The 19446-nt window shown below is 31.5% G+C and overlaps 1 protein-coding gene and 1 pseudogene across 2 annotated transcripts; both read right to left on the minus strand.

Annotated features, from left to right (window-relative positions):
- Positions 1-1615: 1615 nt before the first annotated feature.
- Positions 1616-14566, minus strand: LOC100776072 (GDSL esterase/lipase CPRD49-like; annotated as a pseudogene).
- Positions 14567-15474: 908 nt separating this feature from the next.
- LOC100792188 (GDSL esterase/lipase CPRD49-like) lies at positions 15475-19118 on the minus strand. 2 transcript variants are annotated; one of them, NM_001255442.2, is given in 6 exon segments: positions 15486-15884; positions 16252-16395; positions 16614-16690; positions 16855-16995; positions 17913-17990; positions 18783-18993. In NM_001255442.2, coding segments are annotated over 6 exon segments (771 nt in total). In that variant the 5' UTR covers positions 18897-18993; the 3' UTR covers positions 15486-15667.
- Positions 19119-19446: the final 328 nt, after the last annotated feature.

A 19446-nucleotide genomic window follows, 5' to 3' on the forward strand; every position in this document is an offset into this window, starting at 1 on the left:
AATCTGAAGCAGGCCCAGCCCACCACGCGCGCTAAGCGCGCCTATGAAGGCCCAAAGCTCACTTTAGTTGCTATAAATAGAAAGCTAGTCTAAGGGACAGAGACGACAACAGAACCCCATCATTTACTCCCTTTCTTTCTTTCAACCCTTCTCATTGTAAAGCCCTCATGACCATGAGTGGCTAATCCCCCTAGCTAGGGCCTGACAGGCCTAAAAAGCCAATGGAGCATTTCAAGAGTTATCAATAAAAAGAGGAATTCCCTCCATGTTCTTTATTTATTTACCGTTCTTTCTTTTTACATCCTGTATCTCTAAACTTGCTTTCTGTTAGGGTTTAGTCCACTCGGGAGAGGGTAAAGCCTAATTAGGGGTAAGGAATGAATACTTGCATCTGTTTTAAGGGTTAGGCCACTCGGGAGAGGGTAACGCTTAAGAGAACACTAAAATGAGGAAATTATCGGGTTATCTTTTAGAGGGTTTTTCTTCCAGTTTCTTTTATCTGCTTTTCTTTCTTGCTTATTCTGCATCTCGGACCTTGTTTTCTGTTAGTCTTTATGCCACTCGGGAGAGGGTAAAGCCTAATTAGGGATAAGGAATGAATGCGTGAATCGGTTTGAAGGGTTAGGCCACTCGGAAGAGGGTAACGCTTAATAGAACAATTAAAGAAAGAAATCATTGGGTTATCATGACTTAATGCCTCAATGCCCATGCTTTAGCAAACATCTAGAATGTAATCTTAAAACATCTTAGTTATTGAGTCTTCGCAAATGACATTTGGAAGATAGGTAATTAAGGTAGGCTTGTCATCGTGAGGCATCAAGGGCAAGTAGATGGATAGATGTGGGACATAATTAATTCACTGGTATTGATAACAGACAAATCCAGAATCCATATATCTAGGCTAATTATACTTGTTAGGTTTTAGCGATTTTAATATATAGATTTTATTCCCTATTTTTATTGTTGGTTTTTCTTAGAAGTAATTATTCCTTATTTTACTGTTGGGTTATAGGAGTAAGTATTTAGATTTAGTAGATTTAGATTTTATTTATTTGAATTTCGTAGAAGTAGTCATCTTTATCCCAATTTAAATATTTTATCTTTTATTTTGATCTTTTAATCTATTATCTTTTAATTTTATCTTTAAATATCTTATCTTTTCTTTTATTTTCTAATTTTATCTTTAAATATCTTATCTTTTCTTTACCTTATCTTCTATCTTTCTTTATCTTTTATTTTAAATTCTTATCTCTTGCTTTTAAATTGGGTCTGTATTAATTTAAGTACAAACAAAGTCCTTGTGGATTCGACACTCGAACTTCCGAGAACTTTACTACTTGTGACGATTTGGTACACTTGCCAACGAGTTAACATCGAACTATGTTGATACATAGATTTATAATATTAATACATGCTAAAAAACATCTTATTATATAATCATACTCCTTGCTATTCTAGTGAAGGTTTTAATTGATCTTTGTAGAGGTGTGTTGCCCTATCCATTAAAAAAAATACTCCTTGTCCTTTCGTGACTATTGCTTGGTGCTTGAATAATAACAAAGCATATCTTCCATGACATACTGCAAGGTAATTCCAAATTAATACTACATAGTTTCTACAAATCATCCCATTGCAACCATTTTTGCGAGATACAATAGGACTCATTAATGGTTGTTGTTCCATCATGACTTGGAGGATAATAAGTGTAGAAGCAAAGCTTCAAGCAAAGCTTCATGGTGAATGTGATTCAAAGGTGTTTTGATGATAACAATAATGACAATAAAAGATGATGACAAAGGTGATGAACAAAAAGCTCAAAGATCAAAGAACATCTCAAGTGAATCAAGAACAAGTCAAGAGTTCAAGAAGAAAGCCTAGAATCAAGAATCAAGATTCAAGATTTAAGATCTCAAGAATCAAGATCAAGATTCAAGACTCAAGATTCAAGAATGAAGAAAAGACTCAATCAAGATAAGTATTAAAAAGTTTTTTCAAAATTTTGAATAGCACATGAGTTTTTGACAAAACCTTTACCAAAGAGTTTTTACTCTCTGGTAATCGATTACCATATTGGTGTAATCGATTACCAGTAGCAAAATGAGTTTGAAAAAGTTTTCAAACTGAATTTACAACGTTCCAATTATTTTCAAAAAGCTGTAATCGATTACAATGTTTTGGTAATCGATTACCAGTGCCCTTGAACGTTGAAATTCAAATTTAAGTGTGAAGAGTCACATCCTTTCACTCAAAAGCTTTGTGTAATCGATTACACTAATTTGGTAATCGATTACCAGTGACTGTTTCTGAAAAAATCAAAAGATGTAACTCTTCAAAAAGGTTTTGACTTTTTCAAATGGGTTTTAAGTTTTTCTAAAAGTTATAACTCTTCTGAATGGTCTAAAAGTTATAACTCTTCTGAATGGTCTTCTTGACCAGACATGGAGAGTCTATAAAAGCAAGACTTTGTTTTGCATTTCAATAATCTTGAATACTTTTCATATTCATACAATCTTTTACAAGCCTTGAATCTATTTGAACTTCTTCTTCTTCTTTGTACAAAAAGCTTTCTGAAGTTTTCTGGTTTTCCAAACCTTGAAAACAACTTGTGCTATTCATCTTTTCATTCCCTTCTCCCTTGTCAAAGAATTCAAAACGACACAGTTTGAGAATTCTTTTGATTCTTCACATTCCCTAATACAAAAGTGTTCAAAGGACTAACCGCCTGAGAATTCTTTTGTATCCCCATTCACAAAGTATCAAAGGTTTAAGAGATCTTTGTCTTAACACATTGGAGGGTACATCCTTTGTGGTACAAGTAGAGGGTACATCTACTTGGGTTTGACTGAGAACAAGAGATGATACATCTCTTGTGGATCAGTTCTAGTGGAGGGTACATCCACTAGGTTCAAAGAGAACAAGGAAGGGTACATCCCTTGTGGATCTTTGCTTGTAAAAGGTTTTTTACAAGGTTGAAAGAAATCTCAAGGATCGCAGGTCGCTTGGGGACTGGATGTAGGCACGGGTTGTTGCCGAACCAGTATAAAAACTCTTATGTGTTTGTTTCCTTCTTCCCTACTCTTTTACTTTCCGCTGTGCATTTAATTTCTGCTTTTACTTTCTGTTAAGTTTCTCTTCTACTCCCCATTCTCTTAAGAATTTTGTAAAAGCCTTAGAAGAATAATTTTTTAATTAGTAAAGGTTTAGGAATAATTAATTCAACCCCCCTTCTTAATTATTCTAAGGCCACTCGATCCAACAATATGGTGAGTCTTTAGCAAATTCAATTGCCATTGACATCCAATGCAGACTAGTCTTCCAATCTACTTTCCTGAGAACCTTTAATATTTCCTTCACTACTACTTTGTTTCCCTCAGCTGATAGATGAACTTCATCCTTACGAAAGTCAACAATATGAGCAAAAGATCACCTAATCAATAATCAAACGAAAGAAACACTAATGCAAAAAGACCCTACAATGATAGTTCTAAATCACTTTCAAAGACGGTTTCGAACCGTCTTTAAAGTTAACGTTGTCAAAAGTCATGATTTTTTATGATGGTTTCATAAAAACCGTCTTAGAAAAGAATACCCTTAAAAATCGTCTTAGAAGGGTATTCTTCTAAGTTAACAGTTGTCTTAGAATATACACTTTTTAAAATGGTTATTTAAAAGATCGTCTTAAAATATTTTATTTTAGAAAAAAAAAATAAAAAATAGAAAAAAAATACTTTACAAAAACAAAAAAAGGCAAGGAAACAAATTATATATCTCAAGTCCTAAAATAATAATCTAATTAATGAATGGAGTAGATTCTATGGATCTCTACTTAATAAGGAGCACCAATCTGCTTGAAATCAAACAAAATAATTTGTATTTACATATAATGATCCAGAGTCCAAAAAAAATAATAATTAAATTATCCCTAAAATCAAAATGCTAGTTATCTTACCTACATTCCGATGCATTATGGGATTTCACTAACCACCAAGTAAAACAAATATAGGTATCTAAGTATTTGGAAAAGGTTTCTGATTTGCAGCATAAACAAAATAGATTGTAAGAAAGTCAACATCTTTTAATTGTAAAAACAAAAAAAAAAAATAGTAATCTCCACACCAGTACCAATTGGTCATTATCTGGTACACACATTGTTAATCAATAAACTGATTATGGAAATAAAGAAGCATGAGATAATATAATGATTCCAAAGTATCAAGTTACTTCAACATCATCTCTCCTCCGTCTCTCCCTGTATACCTTCATGTTCATATTTTAAGAAAACCCCACAAACCATCATCATCATTATTTACCATTCCCACCCCATGAAGCCTTCTCTTTGTCCCTCAAAACCATGATTCACCTATATAGCTTTATCATACATACGTTGCTACCTCAAAGTGTACAACTCCAATTAAAAAAATTATTTTGACTTTTGAACACAGTACTTACCATGGCACTCACTAAATTATAGACAAGCTAGGTTCATTTTACTGTTTTTATATTTTCGTGTTGCTTATGCAGAAGTTAGTCCAACAGAGCCTAGAGTTCGAGGTCACTCTAAATACCAAGCCTAATGCCAGAGTATAAGGAACTGGTACATGAGCAAAACTGACAAGTAATTAACGAACGAATTTTACTTACCTCACCAAAGTTGGATCCACAACCTAGCCCGGACAAGTTATCGAAAGGCATGACCGACGAAACGCGAAAGCCCATGAGGGAGGGCTCGACGGAGGAGGCTAGGTAACACAAAGAACCAAAAACGTTTTTATGAGATGAAGGAGGTTACGAGGCTAGGGATGGCACGACAGAGATCAAGGGCACAACGAAAGGTAACGGCGGCACGATTTTTTCTGAGATAAAATTTAATTTGCAAAATTGAAACAATGACTATGATGTCTTAAAAAACGTCGTTGTATTCATTGCCTGTAGTCAAATACGATAACATTTTTTTTTACTGAAACGTCGTCGTTTTATGAACCGCGTCAAATACGACTTCGGTTTTGACCAAAAATGTCATTGTTCATGTCGTGGTATTTACAAAAATGTCACCGCGTTGTATTCAATGACGGTCCCCGAAGCACCGACGTCGTATTGATGTTGTAGAATTTATGTTTTTCAGTAGTAATACATATGAGAACAAATTTTGTTAAAAAATACGATAATTAAATCTTCACTATAAAAATTTATAAATTAGAAAGGAAGTTAGTAGTTATATATCCACTCTAAGAGGTCAAATATTTAATCTTTTAAGGTCATATATACTAACTAGTGTCTTAGGATAATGGTTAAGGATTTTTATTAAAAATCATGAGAGTGTATTTTCTTCTTTTACTCCCTTAAGAGCATATGTACTTACGTGAAACTATCATCTAACCAGTCATCCCTTGTCTGAATTGCAGACCACAGACTAATGGCCTTGATACTCATCTCCTCACAAAGCTCCATTAAAGCATCTGCATACTCGATCTCTACAGGATTCATTGGTTCTTCCTGATTGCGTTGCACTGGATTCAGTGCAGCCAAAAATTCATTAGAAAACTGGTGGAGTACAAGGAGTTTATGGATTCTGATATGCATTCTAGCTAGTTAATTTAAGGGTAGATGAGATATATATGTAGTTATAATTAATGTGTTACATTTAGTAGCTAAAAATGTATGTGTAAGTGTGGAGCTAGTGAGTAAAAACATTATAATAAGCAAATAGGAAGCGTATTTATGAACCTGAGCTTTTTGCGGATTTGTTCTTCATTGATCGGAGGAGAAGTGAGAAATATAATGCGAATATGGTCCGAGAGGCTCTGTCAAGCATTATGATTTGTGTCAAACATTAATGCCACCAACAAATTAAATATTACGCACAAAAGACAATAATAATATTCGAATAATATAAGGGTTATATTAATATATTGGGGTGGATATGATGAATAAAGTTTGATGTGGAAAATTATTTATTTATTACCTTAAGATGATTAGCAATTTTCCTCATGTTTTCAACATATTCTTCAAGGGGTACATGAGGACCAAGGCCAGATGGGTGAGGGTGAACCGAATCATTACCGCCAAAATACACAATTAACAATGATGGTTGCACAGGAGATTCCTAAGTTCAAGAAAATAACAAGAGTCACTAGTTACATTTCAATATAATACATGAACAAGAATCTAAAAAATAAATAAAATTATCACATATTATCTAAAAATAAATGATAGCAGGAAAAAAAATAATTCACTTTTAAAGATTTTAGATGAAAATATAATGTCAAGTTCTCTTATGTGATCGTTTATAACTTATTGGTATAAATTTATCTGATGTTTACTTCCTTAAATTCTCCAACTGAATAATCATATGCTTCCACAAGAAATTGAAGAATTTCTTAAAAATCTTGCAAGAGTTATTCTTTCTTTTTTCTTTGATAGATGATCAGAACTTCATCTGAGTTTAAATCCTACTGAGAGATTTATTAGAGATCAGAAGTTATTGAAGAAAGAAAAAAAAAACATTTTATTTTTTCTAGGCAATAAAAAAATAAAGAAATAATAAATTTATTCAAGATAAGTATGTAGTTATAAAATATCGTCTGAATTCATCATATTTCATCCTATCTCAAATGTGATATAGTTCTAAATGGTGCACTGAAATTGAACAACTAGAAATTATTATTTATAACAATCAATTTTTCTTTCATCTTATTTTCACTCCTTAATTTTTTTCTTATCCCTTTTTACATTTCCTATCCCATCATATATTAGGTATATCTATTTCCCTCCTCCTTACACTCATGCATACATTTCAAATTTGGAATATACGTTTAGTTTTATCCTAACAATTCAATTCTTGTTTAGTTAATGACAATAAATAAAACAGAATGATTTTAAGAGACACAAAATAGATTCCAATGGATACAAACGAAATCTACGTGGCAACGAACATGTTTGCTCCGTACCTTGGGGAAAACTTTATCCAGAACATCCAAAGCTTGCCTTGAATTCCAACCTAAATAAATATCCTCGCAATATTATGTCAGCCTGTATGGCCACATCCGCAAGATATAAAAAACAGGTTCATTCACTTTAATATCGATAAGCACTACTAAAATCAAATTACTTGGCTATTTTTTTCTTTTCTAACTACTATATTTTCACTCAAACTTCAAATTTTCCACCTTTTTTTTTTAATGATAGAGATGATTGAAGTGAATTTTATTTCTTTAAACAAAATCTTACACATAATAAAAAATGAACCATTGACAACATGTTTATTTAGAAATCCAAATGTTTATTTAGAACTAGACCTGGTTAAATTCATTATATATAGTAACAACATTTTTTCACAGTTTTATAAATTAAGTTTGGTAATAATTAAGCGTCTCTTGAAGTGTACATTGAATCTAAACCCTTAGTTGAAAGAAAACTATATATAAAGAGAAGCATAATATATAATGTGTGCTTGCCAGCTTATGGAACTAGTTTAATAGCAGTTGTAACCATTAGAATTAAAATTGATGAAAAAGAGAAAGAAAAAAACCTTTCTACAATACATATTAGTTAGAATAGAACCCCACTGTGTTAATTATTTGGTAAGTGTACCAAATATTTAAATAGTTAAGATTCGAAAGTTCAAATGACGATTTTTATATGAATTTTATTTTGTACTTGTATTGTATAATTTTTAATTTATAAGAGAAGAGAAAAAATGACATAAAGGATGGGTAATAAGAACAATAAGTAATAACATATATTAGTAAACAAGGAAAATAGTAGAAAAGAAAAGAATTAATAGGGAATTCAATAAAATGAGAATGTTAGGACCTGACATGTCTTATTTGTCTAAGATGTATTTTTTTTTTTTTTATCAATCAGGTAAATTTATCTTACTCACATCTATTAGATTACTTGTTCCTAATGATGAGAATCATGAAACTGGCCAAATACAGGCTAAAGGCCCAAGTGGAGAAGGACAAATGCCCAAGTGGAGAAGGACAAAGCCCCCGAGTGGAGAAGGATGAAGGCCCAAGTGGAGAAGGATGAAGGCCCAAAGACAGAGACACTATCAAGACAATTAATTGTTGTTGAAGACCCAAACTAATTTGAAGGCCCAAGTTAAATATGTTTTTTAGTTATAATTTTTATTTATTGTAATTTTGGCCCATGTCTATTTTTATCTTTTTGTTCAGATACATTATAAGTATTGGTTTTTGTTTTGAATAAAAGAAAAACTTTTGGCATTTTCATAAAATTGGGTAAGAGTTTCTCTCTGGGTTCCTTGTTGAACCAATTATTAGACTTATCAAGGTAATCCTTGTGGCGTCTACCCTGACTTATCTTCCTTCACTAGAAGTGGCGTCGTCCAAAAACTCTACAGCCTGTATCAAGCGATCCGCCCCGTAAGGTTCACATCATCTGGTATCAGAGCTTCGGCTCTTGATACAGGTTCTATCCTATCCTATTATTTTTCTTTGTAATTTGTCCAGGTTCGTGTTTTGTCCTTGTTCTGTTATTTGTTTTCTTGTTTGCGTCTTGTTGCGTTCTTGCTTGTGTCTTTGTTTCGTTCTTGTTCTTGTTCTTGTCACGTTTTTGTTCTTGTTCTTGTTTCTTGTGTCTTTCAGACTTTGTGTAAAAAAAAATTTGTTTGAGTTTTATTTCAAGTTAAAAAAAAAAGTTGCAGAAATTTAAAAAAAAGAGAAGAAAAAAAAAAGAAAAGAAAAGACAAGAAAGTGGGGTGTTTGATCTTTGAACACGAAATTGAGGAAGTTAGAGGCTTTTTTTTGGCAGAAAATCGTGTACCAAATCCCCTTATCTAGATTCTCCTTTGAATTCTGAGCGTTTTGATATATAGTGGGCCTCAAACGGACAACCGTAGCAAAAGTTATGAGCATTTAAAGTTTATTGATCATATCTGTTATCTTATCTGTTATCCTATCTGTTATCTTATTTGTTATCATATCTGTTATCCAAATTGAATCTAATTTGTTATCCAAATCTGATCTATTATCCAAATCAAATCAAATCAAATTTTTTTATCCAAATCAAATCAAATATAATCTGTTATCCAAATCAAATCCAATCTGCTATCCAAATCAAGTCCAAGTTGTTATCCCAAATCAAATTTGTTACTCAGATAATTATATTGTCTTTCCTTTTATTTTATATTACCTTGTGTGTCTAATTCGATCCATCTAGGAACTTAAGAGGGAGTGAGTGGTAAAAGGCAAGAGTGAAAAAATCACACAAAAGCCTATATTGAGAGCATCAAACATGAGTGAACTACCATCAAAGAGAGAAACACGTGAGTAGAGTGTGGTGAGGTCCTGAATTTTTTTTCTAATTTACTGCAAAATTCTTTGTTCCTTAATCATGGCAAGAGCTGGTGACAATGGTGGTGTATATCATCAATTGGACGAATCTCAGCGCTTATTTCTGGACGCGTGAACTACACAAATGCAACGTTTGTTGAACCGTAACAAAGAAGAGCCCTACAGACGAATAGCCAAATCTTCCTCATTTACTCTTAAACCTCTATCCCCTAGAGAAGTGTGTGATGACCAAATCAGAATGAGAGAAAAGAGAGAACAAGAGAAAGAAAATAGTGAGGCACCACAAAGGAATATGAAAAAGAAGAGTGATACACCCGAGGAAAAGAGTGATACACATAAGAGAGAGAGTGATACACATGAGAGAAAATTTAATTATTTTTCAGAGGCGAGTGAAGTGAGGAAAGTGTTACCTGCTCATGAACCACTCAATCTACAGTATTGCAAAGACAGTAAAATTTCTACTGATAATTCTAATGAGTTTACTATTTCTATCTCTCCTAGTGTTCAACCCTTATTGCAGGAATTTAAAAATGTCTTTCCTAAGGAGATTCCTCATGGACTGCCACCTTCAAGAGGCATAGAACATCAAGTTGATCTCTTCCCCGAAGCTTCATTGCCTAACAGGCCAACTTACAAAAGCAATCCTCAAGAGACTCAACGTAAGGATGCACATGCCAAAGTTGAGTATTTGAAAAGATTGTATGACCAAGTGAAGGTGCAAATTGCAAAGAAGAATGAAAGCTATGCCAAGCAAGACAACAAGAAAAGGAAGGAAGTGGTACTTGAACCCGGTGATGATCTTGGACATTTGAGGACAAATGTTTTCCAAGAAGGAGGGAATGATGAGAATCATGAAACTGACCAAATACAGGCTAAAGGCCCAAGTGGAGAAGGACGAAGCCCCCGAGTGGAGAAGGATGAAGGCCCAAGTGGAGAAGGATGAAGGTCCAGAGGCAGAGACACTATCAAGACAATTAACTGTTGCTGAAGGCCCAAACTAATTTGAAGGCCCAAGTTAAATATGTTTTTTAGTTATAATTTTTATTTATTGTAATTTTGGCCCAAACTATTTAGAAGGCTCATGTCTATTTTTATCTTTTTGTTCAGATACACTATAAGTATTGGTTTTTGTTTTGAATAAAAGAAAAACTTTTGGCATTTTCATAAAATTGGGTGAGAGTTTCTCTCTGGGTTCCTTGTTGAACCAATTATCAGACTTATCAAGGTAATCCTTGTGGCGTCTACCCTGACTTATCTTCCTTCACTGGAAGTGGCGTCTACCCTGACTTATCTTCTTTCACTGGAAGTGGCGTCTACCCGGACTTATCTTCCTTCACCGGAAGTGGCGTCTACCCTGACTTATCTTCCTTCACTGGAAGTGGCGTCGTCCAAAAACTCTACAGCCTGTATCAAGCGATCCTCCCCGTAAGGTTCACATCACCTAATGTCTCATGATAACAAGCCTATTTTACCTATATATCTCCTAAATGTCTTTGCAACGATTCAATAGATAAAATGCATGAAGTTCTAATTCTAGATGTTTGCTTTGATGCATGAGTATAATGCAATCACTTTATTTCTAGCAATTATTTTATTAAGATATCCCTTCTTTTTAGTTCTATTAGAAATTACCTTCTGTCGAGTGACTACTTCCTAGAACAGATGTATGCAAAATCTTCATTGTATTTCTATTAAGAATTATCCTAATGTACAATACATCTTTTGGCTTTTTAGACATGTCAGTCCCTGACTAAAGGTTTTGCTTCTCATAGCCATAAAGACCTTTCATCTATTCACAAATATAGGCCTTTTAGTTAAACATTTTTTTGAAATAAAATAAAAAATATTGCACCATCCAAGTGTGCTTCCAAACACATTAATAGTTATTGACTTTATTTACATTTTTCTCAAGGTTCTTATTATTATTTCAGTCTGATTCATTGAATTAATGAATTTTATACTAAATTATTATTGTCATTTCTAACTCTTATTTGAGAGTCACACATGTGTGGTTCCAAACACATTAATTATTTATTGACTTTATTTACATTTTCTCAAGTTTTTTATGGTCATTTTCATTGTGTGATTTGTTTTGGATTAATGAATTTTATATTGTAAGACTTCATTTTATATTTTCTTAATATATTTATTAGAATATTCATTAATCACTTTTTATTTTTAAACCCCATCTCATGCTAATTTATAATAACAGAAAAATATTAAAAAACATTATTAGCATAAATATTAAGTTTTACTTTAAATGATCTATCATTAGTCATTTTCATGTTTATATACTTAACTTTAAACCCTAATTTAGGATGAGTAAACATAACTAAAGGACAAAAGAGAATCAATTGAGATTAAGGGTGAAAATAGGTTAGGCTAGGCTTTAAAAGGCCTAAGCCTAGCATACGATGAATTTTTGAGGTCTGAGCCTGGCCTATAGCCTATCAAAGGCTTTTATTTTGGCTCGGCCTGACCTTTTTAAAAGCCTAGCCTGAATAGCCTTTTTAAAAGCATTTTTATATTTGTTTGCTTTGGGGTAGGAACGTAATAGGAAAGTTAATGAAAAAGGAAATGTTAACTAGAATAGGAAAGTCAATAAAAATAATGAGTAATATAAAAGGGACTCACACCTAAATTGTAATTAAAGTCTTACTTGAGTATAGGAATGGAAATTATGGAGCATAAATGTGTAATCAAAGTCTGCTAGTTTTAAAAAAAATTAATTGTACCCAAAAAATAATATAAGTTTAAATTGATACCAAAAAATTATATATATATATATATATATATATATATATATATATATATATATATATATATATATATATATATATATATATATATATAGGTCGGCCTATCAGGCTTATAAGACTTTTTAACAAGTATACGCCTGATCTATTTAATTTAATAGACTTTTAAAAAAGCTTGAGCCTAACCTTTTAATTAAATAGGTCAGTTCAAACCAGACTTTATGTAGATCAGGTCGTAGGCCCCTGTAGGTCGACCTGACCTATTCCCAACCCTAATTGAGATGTGGGACCCAAGAATATTTACCCATTCATTTGTCTTTTTATTTATTTATTTAAAGAAAGCATTATTGGAGTGCTTGTTTGTTTTTAATCAACCTAATCGAATGGTAAATTCACGTTATCTGGCTGGCTGGATAGCTGCCAATCATGGCATATTATATTGCCACTTCATGTTCGGCAATTCAATCCAGCATAATATTAAATGTTTCATAATTGGATTCTGAATATTCTTGTCTCGGTGCAGTTATTGCACTTTATAAGCATTCTTTTCTGGTAAGCTTTCCTTTCTACTCCGGTCCTATTACCATATACAATAAACCTAAAATAAATTATCAAAAGACTAAAAAACTGGTAATCACGGTTAATATTATTATAAATTCAAATTTTATTTTAAAAGTATTTTTAAATTTAAATTTAAATATTATAAGTGATAATTTAATGTTAATACTTATAGTTCAATAAGTGAAAGTCTAATAAAAAAATTAGCAATAAATTAAGGATAAAAAAATATTTAACTCTAAATAAATTAAAAAACTAATCATTATTGTTCATAATTAGGAAAAAATACTATTTATTATTTGTATATAAGACGGGAGGTAATAATATATGATAGAGGTCACATTCTCGTGTAAAGTAAGTGTTAAATTTTATACCTGTATACCGAATCTTATCATCTTATGTCACAATTTTATATTTAAACAAATAGTGTGACCTAACATCTGAACAAAAAATTAAACAACACCTAAACAACTTCCTTCTCTCTTTCTCCATTGCGGGCGGTGGCAACATATGAGAAAGTGACGGATATATATATATATATCTTCGTTGGTAATTTCTCCATGATTAATTTTACCGAATGAAACTTTGTCATATTTTTTTAACAGCAAAACGAATTTTATTAAGGCTAATGGCCACGAAATGTGACCACACCAACAAAAGCGAATTCAATATAATCAAATAAAAGCTCTTTGTATAAACAGACAGAGATTGACAAAGTCAGCTCAATTTGCTAAAACATTCCAAAGGATGCAGGTTCGCTTTTGGCATGATATTTGGATATAATTGATAATGTTAGTCTTAATAAACACTTTCCCATTCCTATTTCAAGTTGCTTTCGACAAGTAGGATACTTGTGTAGTTGAAATAGTTGATCAGTATAATAATATTGATTGCATAATATTCCCAATAATTTCCTTAATAGTATTCAGTAGGTAAGAAAATATGTCTGCCTCACAGTTAAAATACCAATAGACGTATTCCTTATTAGTTAAAATAACTAGTTAATCTCAAAAAGAATGTTATCAACCTTGCAATATTTATATTATAAGTTGACATAATTTTCAATTTTATATTTTTTTATGATAAGATTGTTTGGGATTATTTAACCAAAAAAAGGTGTCGGCTTACTCTCTTAATTAACTCGTGCTCGAGTCATATATATTGAAAAAATATTCATAGTATAAGTCGTGGCAAAAGAGATGTCTAAATCTAAAAATATATTTTTTATTTTAACATGATAACCAACACATGTTGAAGGTGTGGCATACAAAGTATGTTTGAAATATTTTTTTTGAAGTGTTTCTGATTTTATCAATAAATAGTAATGTTGAAAATAAGAAAGTTAACTCCAAGATTTTGGTTGAATTTAAATGACAGAAGATTCTCCTAACATGTTACAATAATAACAACTTATTCTACCTACATAAATCAAGAAAATACTAATTATTTCAAATATACACATCTGCTTCATAATCTTTACTGTCATTGTTTTCTTTTTTTATAGACAAAAGACAATATATTACTTGTAATTAGTAGTATGGAGCACACAAGGTGTGTGCAACGTGACAAACTATACCAAGAAATGAGAAGAACATGTTACAGTGTCTTACATAGTCCCTTTGAATCAGGTAGAAAAATGTAAATTATATTAAACCCAAAATGATACAACAATAAATGGAACATACCCCGCAGTTAGAGAAAATCAAAAGTGCTAATACAAGAAGACCTATATCAAGATGCTAAAACAAATAGAAGAAGTGTATTTGTCTATACATAAGAAACTTAATCTTGCTAATACAAAAAACTTTATCATAGTATACATGTGTTTATTTTCACCTCCACACCTTTTTGTGGACTCCATGGAAGGCATGTGGATCTCTCACCATCTCCAAACCCCACGGATAATGCGCTACCAACCTCGTCCACGGAAGGCATGTGGATCTCTCACCATCTCCAAACCCCACGGATAATGCGCTACCAACCTCGTGCATGCATATATATTTAGATAGGTTAAAAGGCTTATCATAGTTATCACGCATACTTAATTATTTGTCTTTTTTATTCGCGGTTAACTCGCTCGCGTCACATTGCTATAGATCCTACAAACGTACAGTGATGAAAAGGATGCTCTCAAAAAAGAATAATTAACCAGTTTTGGATCTTCTGAAGATTATAAAAATAAATTACGTACACCCGGTGCAGTTTGATCTAACGGAATTCACTGAGAGTACGTATTTAATTATTTATTTACTTTTTTATTTATAAAACTTACTAATATATATTCAGTTTAAAAATTAAACTGTGCCGAAGATCTCAATCCTTAACCCATATTATAGTGTGTGATGTATTTACGAGTCAGAATTCATTGGAAGTACAATAGCAGAGGATATTATATATGCATAAAACTTTCTGCCAATTAAAAAATTATTCGTCTGAGTCATATTGAAGTTGATTTTTTTTAAACAATATCTTAAATTAGAACTTTTTGAATGGAAAAAATGTTATTCGAAGGCGAAACTCCACTAAGGAATATTGAAATTAACTCACAAATTAGTAGCTTTTTGACCCACATTCTTGCAGCTAAGTTTATTAAGCATTAGACTCTGATGCTTCCAAATTAACCTGATACCAATGAGTTTGAAATGTACACTTTTGTATTTGATTAATTTAATTGATAAAAACATCAACACTTTTATTCTTAAGTTAATTTTGTAACTAGTGTAGTGAGACATCAAAATTAAAAGATGGTTCAGAGTTACTTAATAATTTCTCCATAACAAATGAGAGTGGCAATTAAAGAGCTTACTGTGTATGAGATTGAAAGCTGAAAACAAGAGAGAATATAAAGTGTAAATTGAGTGGAATTTTAATTTATTAACACAAATTTAAGTACATGTAACAAATGAAAACTAGAATAGAATAATTAAAGCGCCCCCAAAACGTATGGGGTAGGGAAAATATCACTTTTCCAAGAGCTCCACTCCACACAACATAATTGAGCCTCTTATATGGTACGCAATATAAATACATAAAGTACTATATATCCCACTGCAAACACCTTCGGGAGATAATATGAGACACATTTATGGTTGTTGTTCCATCAGGACTTGGAGGATAATATGGTGAATCTTCTGCATATTCAGTTGGCATTGACATCCAATGCAGACTAGGTTTCCAATCTACTTCTCTTAGAACCTTTAATATTTCCTTCACCACTACCTTGCTTCCCTCTGCTGATAGATGAACTCCATCCCTAAGAAATTACCAAAATCCATTATCAGGATGAAGGAAATGCAGAGATTTTGAGTTATTTCCAATTCAGGGAGTTTGTGGTCCCTCATGTTTTATCCTTAAAAAGTTTATAATTTTTTATTTAATTTCTCACTTTTAATCATGGTTACTCATTTAAAAAAACAAAAGTTTAATTTTATTAAGACTTTCATACTGTCAATCAACAAAACAATTATTCAAAATATAATTATTATAAAAATTAATAAATTTATCATACGCATGACAATTTGATAATAATTTCTTTTTAATTTTAGAAATCATACTAACTAAAAAAATTTATAATAATGCATGCATATATAGGAGAGAGATCATATATATTATATACTTACGTGAAGCTAACGTCTAACCAATCCTCTCTTGTCTGAATTGCAGACCACAGATTAATGGCCTTGATATTCATCTCCTCACAAAGCTCCATTAACCCATCTGCATACTCTCCACAGGATTCATTGGTTCTTCCTGATTGCGTTGCACTGGATTCGGTGCAGCCAAAAATTCATTAGAAAACTGGTGGAGTACAAGGAGTTTATGGATTCTGATATGCATTCTAGCTAGTTAATTTAAGGGTAGATGAGATATATATGTAGTTATAATTTAATGTGTTACATTTAGTAGCTAAAAATGTATGTGTAAGTGTGGAGCTAGTGAGTAAAAACATTATAATAAGCAAATAGGAAGCGTATTTATGAACCTGAGCTTTTTGCGGATTAGTTCTTCATTGATCGGAGGAGAAGTGAGAAATATAATGCGAATATGGTCCGAGAGGCTCTGTCAAGCATTATGATTTGTGTCAAACATTAATGCCACCAACAAATTAAATATTAGGTACAAGTAAAGACAATAATAATATTCGAATAATATAAGGTTTATATTAATATATTGGGGTGGATATGATGAATAAAGTTTGATGTGGAAGATTAATTATTTATTACCTTAAGATGATTAGCAATTTTCCTCATGTTTTCAACATATTCTTCAAGGGGTACATGAGGACCAAGGCCAGATGGGTGAGGATCAATAGAATCATTGCCACCAAAATACACAATTACCAATGATGGTTGCACATAAGCATCCTGAGTTTAATTAAGAAAATAACAGAACATATATAAGGGTCATTGTTCATATATATGTCTCACTCGGAGCAAGAATCAAAGCAAATCACATTTATGAAAAGTTAACACCAACCACATTGTGCAAAGGATGAGTACAAATCTAAACAATTGAAAACAAATAGAACTTCTTAACATGTCCAACTTTTCCATTTAAGGCATTCAGGATATCATGTGCAGGATTCCTCAAGTTATATAATTGTCAAGACATATTTGGGAATTAATATTTGACTTGACTTTGTTAGGGCTTCTCTTCTTCTTAAAAATAGATTTTTTTTAAAGCAAGATACTTTTTTTTTACTGGAAGTCATTAGATTAATCTCTCAATAATGTAAAGAATTAGTTTTTTTATATTGATTGTAAATATTTTTTTACTAAACGTAAAGAATTAATTAAGAAAAAAATTAAATGATACAAATTACTAGTTGTTCGTGTCGCAGTTTCTAGATTTAAAAAAAACTTACATAAAAACATTCCACTAAAATTAATTAAAAATTAAGTAATTTAATTTTTTAATAAATTAAAATTTATAAAAAAAACAAAGTACGTGAAAGAGTTTTTGAAAATAAAAAATGACTTTTATTCTCTTTGCTTTTGTCTCTACTCATTCTGTTGTCAGTCTCCTCCTCTTTCTTTCCTTATTGTCACTCTTTCTTTTAAGTTTTTAGTTTATTAAATCTCTTATTCTAAATTTTAACTTCAAAATAACTAAAAAATAGTAATTGGATCCAATCCAACACTCCACAGACCATGTCAAATTTCATGTCTCTTTTAGAGAGATGTTGCATGCCTCCATTAATTGGTCAATGCCAGAGAAAAAAAATATTCAAAAGCAAATGAAATCTGCTGATGAAGCATTCAACATGCCGTTGTGTCCATACCTTGGGGAAAATTTCATCCAAAACCTCCAAAGCCCGCCTTGAATTCCAACCAGAGTATCCTCTTAAGATGATGTCCGCCTATGTTATCATATATATTAAACATTATATAATTTAGGTTCATTCATCCATGAAAATTGACAAAAAAAGTATATACTGGAATATACACTAAATTAAAAAATTGAATTTGATCTATCATTATTTTAAAAAAAAAGAAGTAATGATATTATTCATCCTTAGGTGGAACATTGGAGTTAGATATATATAGGAGAAAAACAGGAAGAAAGAAAAAAGGATTGAGAGAGAAAGTGACTCATGTAAATGAGTAATGTAATAAAAAGAAGAAAAAAAAAACAGAAATAAGAAGACAAAAAATATATATTTGATCTATTATATTATTAACAAAAAGAAAAATAAATATTGATATTTATCCACACCATTTAGGGGTGAAATATTAGGATAAAATAGGTGGAAAATAAGGAAAAAAGAAAAAAAACATAAAAATGATTTATATAATAAGCAATATAATGAAAAAAACGTGGAAGTGTTATATATATATATATATATAAAGCGAGTATCACATCCTTATCATAGTAATTAAATGTTTTCACTGTTTTATGTATGCATAAGTGTTACTAATCTTTTTGTGTGCATCAAGATATGCTTAATCATCGCTAATTAATTTTGAGGTGTAGAAATGACCATTTGTGGTGCGATTCCTTTCAAAAGAAATAAAATTGTGGTGTATATTCAAAGAAAACTCTGCTAAGAGTTTCAGGCTGTTGAGGAAGCAAAACTATGATGAAACTCTGGTATATAGAATCAAATTAAATGACCATACATAAAATGATGAATTAGGATAAAGAAAAACACCTTCCTAGCGTACAAGTTAGCTAGAATAGCACCCCAACCACCATTGTCGAAGCTCATTTGAATTATGGAGGAGCCAAATAGCACAATCTGAGGTCTCATAATTGGGCCAGCCATCTATCTATGAATAGAAAGTAGAAACTATTTATGTGTCTCTCCCTTTAGGCTATAGCTCAACCTTTCTCTCAAACACGTAGACTCACTATAGCACACTGCTCCTAAGACATTGGGATCTTTCGATTTATAGACGTGGAATAGTGAATATTCTTGCATATTTCTCTCTCTCTCTCTCTCTCTCTCTCTCCTTGTTCCAACCCCACCACGTTACATTTGCATAGTTAGCTGAATCAATGCATAGCTGTCATTTGTCTTATATATTATATTATGTTCACAAGTTGCCCTTTCGTCACAATGCATGATCCAATCCGATAAAATATAAGTGGTATCAATTATTTCTCAACACCACACTATGGATGATATTTTCTTATATTATTATTTTAAAAATTATTTTTTTATATTTATCATTTTGTTTTTTGAATTTCATCAACTGTTTACATTTTTTTAATAACCAATTAACCATGTTGAAACTTCTTATATTAAACTTTTATTTATATATTTCCTCCATTTTAATTAAAATGACTGATATTAATTTTAGTATTTAAATAAA

This window comes from Glycine max, chromosome 7, assembly GCF_000004515.6.
Source record: "Glycine max cultivar Williams 82 chromosome 7, Glycine_max_v4.0, whole genome shotgun sequence".
Taxonomy (NCBI): domain Eukaryota; kingdom Viridiplantae; phylum Streptophyta; class Magnoliopsida; order Fabales; family Fabaceae; genus Glycine; species Glycine max.

What these genes read in the sequence shown, in the direction of transcription:
- LOC100792188 (XM_041016868.1), bottom strand. Translation starts at nt 18,896, where the DNA reads ATGGCTGGCCCAATTATGAGACCTCAGATTGTGCTATTTGGCTCCTCC. An exon ending in AAATTGCTAATCATCTTAAG is followed by an intron (nt 16,691 to 16,854) that starts GTAATAAATAAT and finishes AATGCTTGACAG; the next exon opens with AGCCTCTCGGACCATATTCG. An exon ending in CTAATCCGCAAAAAGCTCAG is followed by an intron (nt 16,396 to 16,613) that starts GTTCATAAATAC and finishes CACCGAATCCAG; the next exon opens with TGCAACGCAATCAGGAAGAA.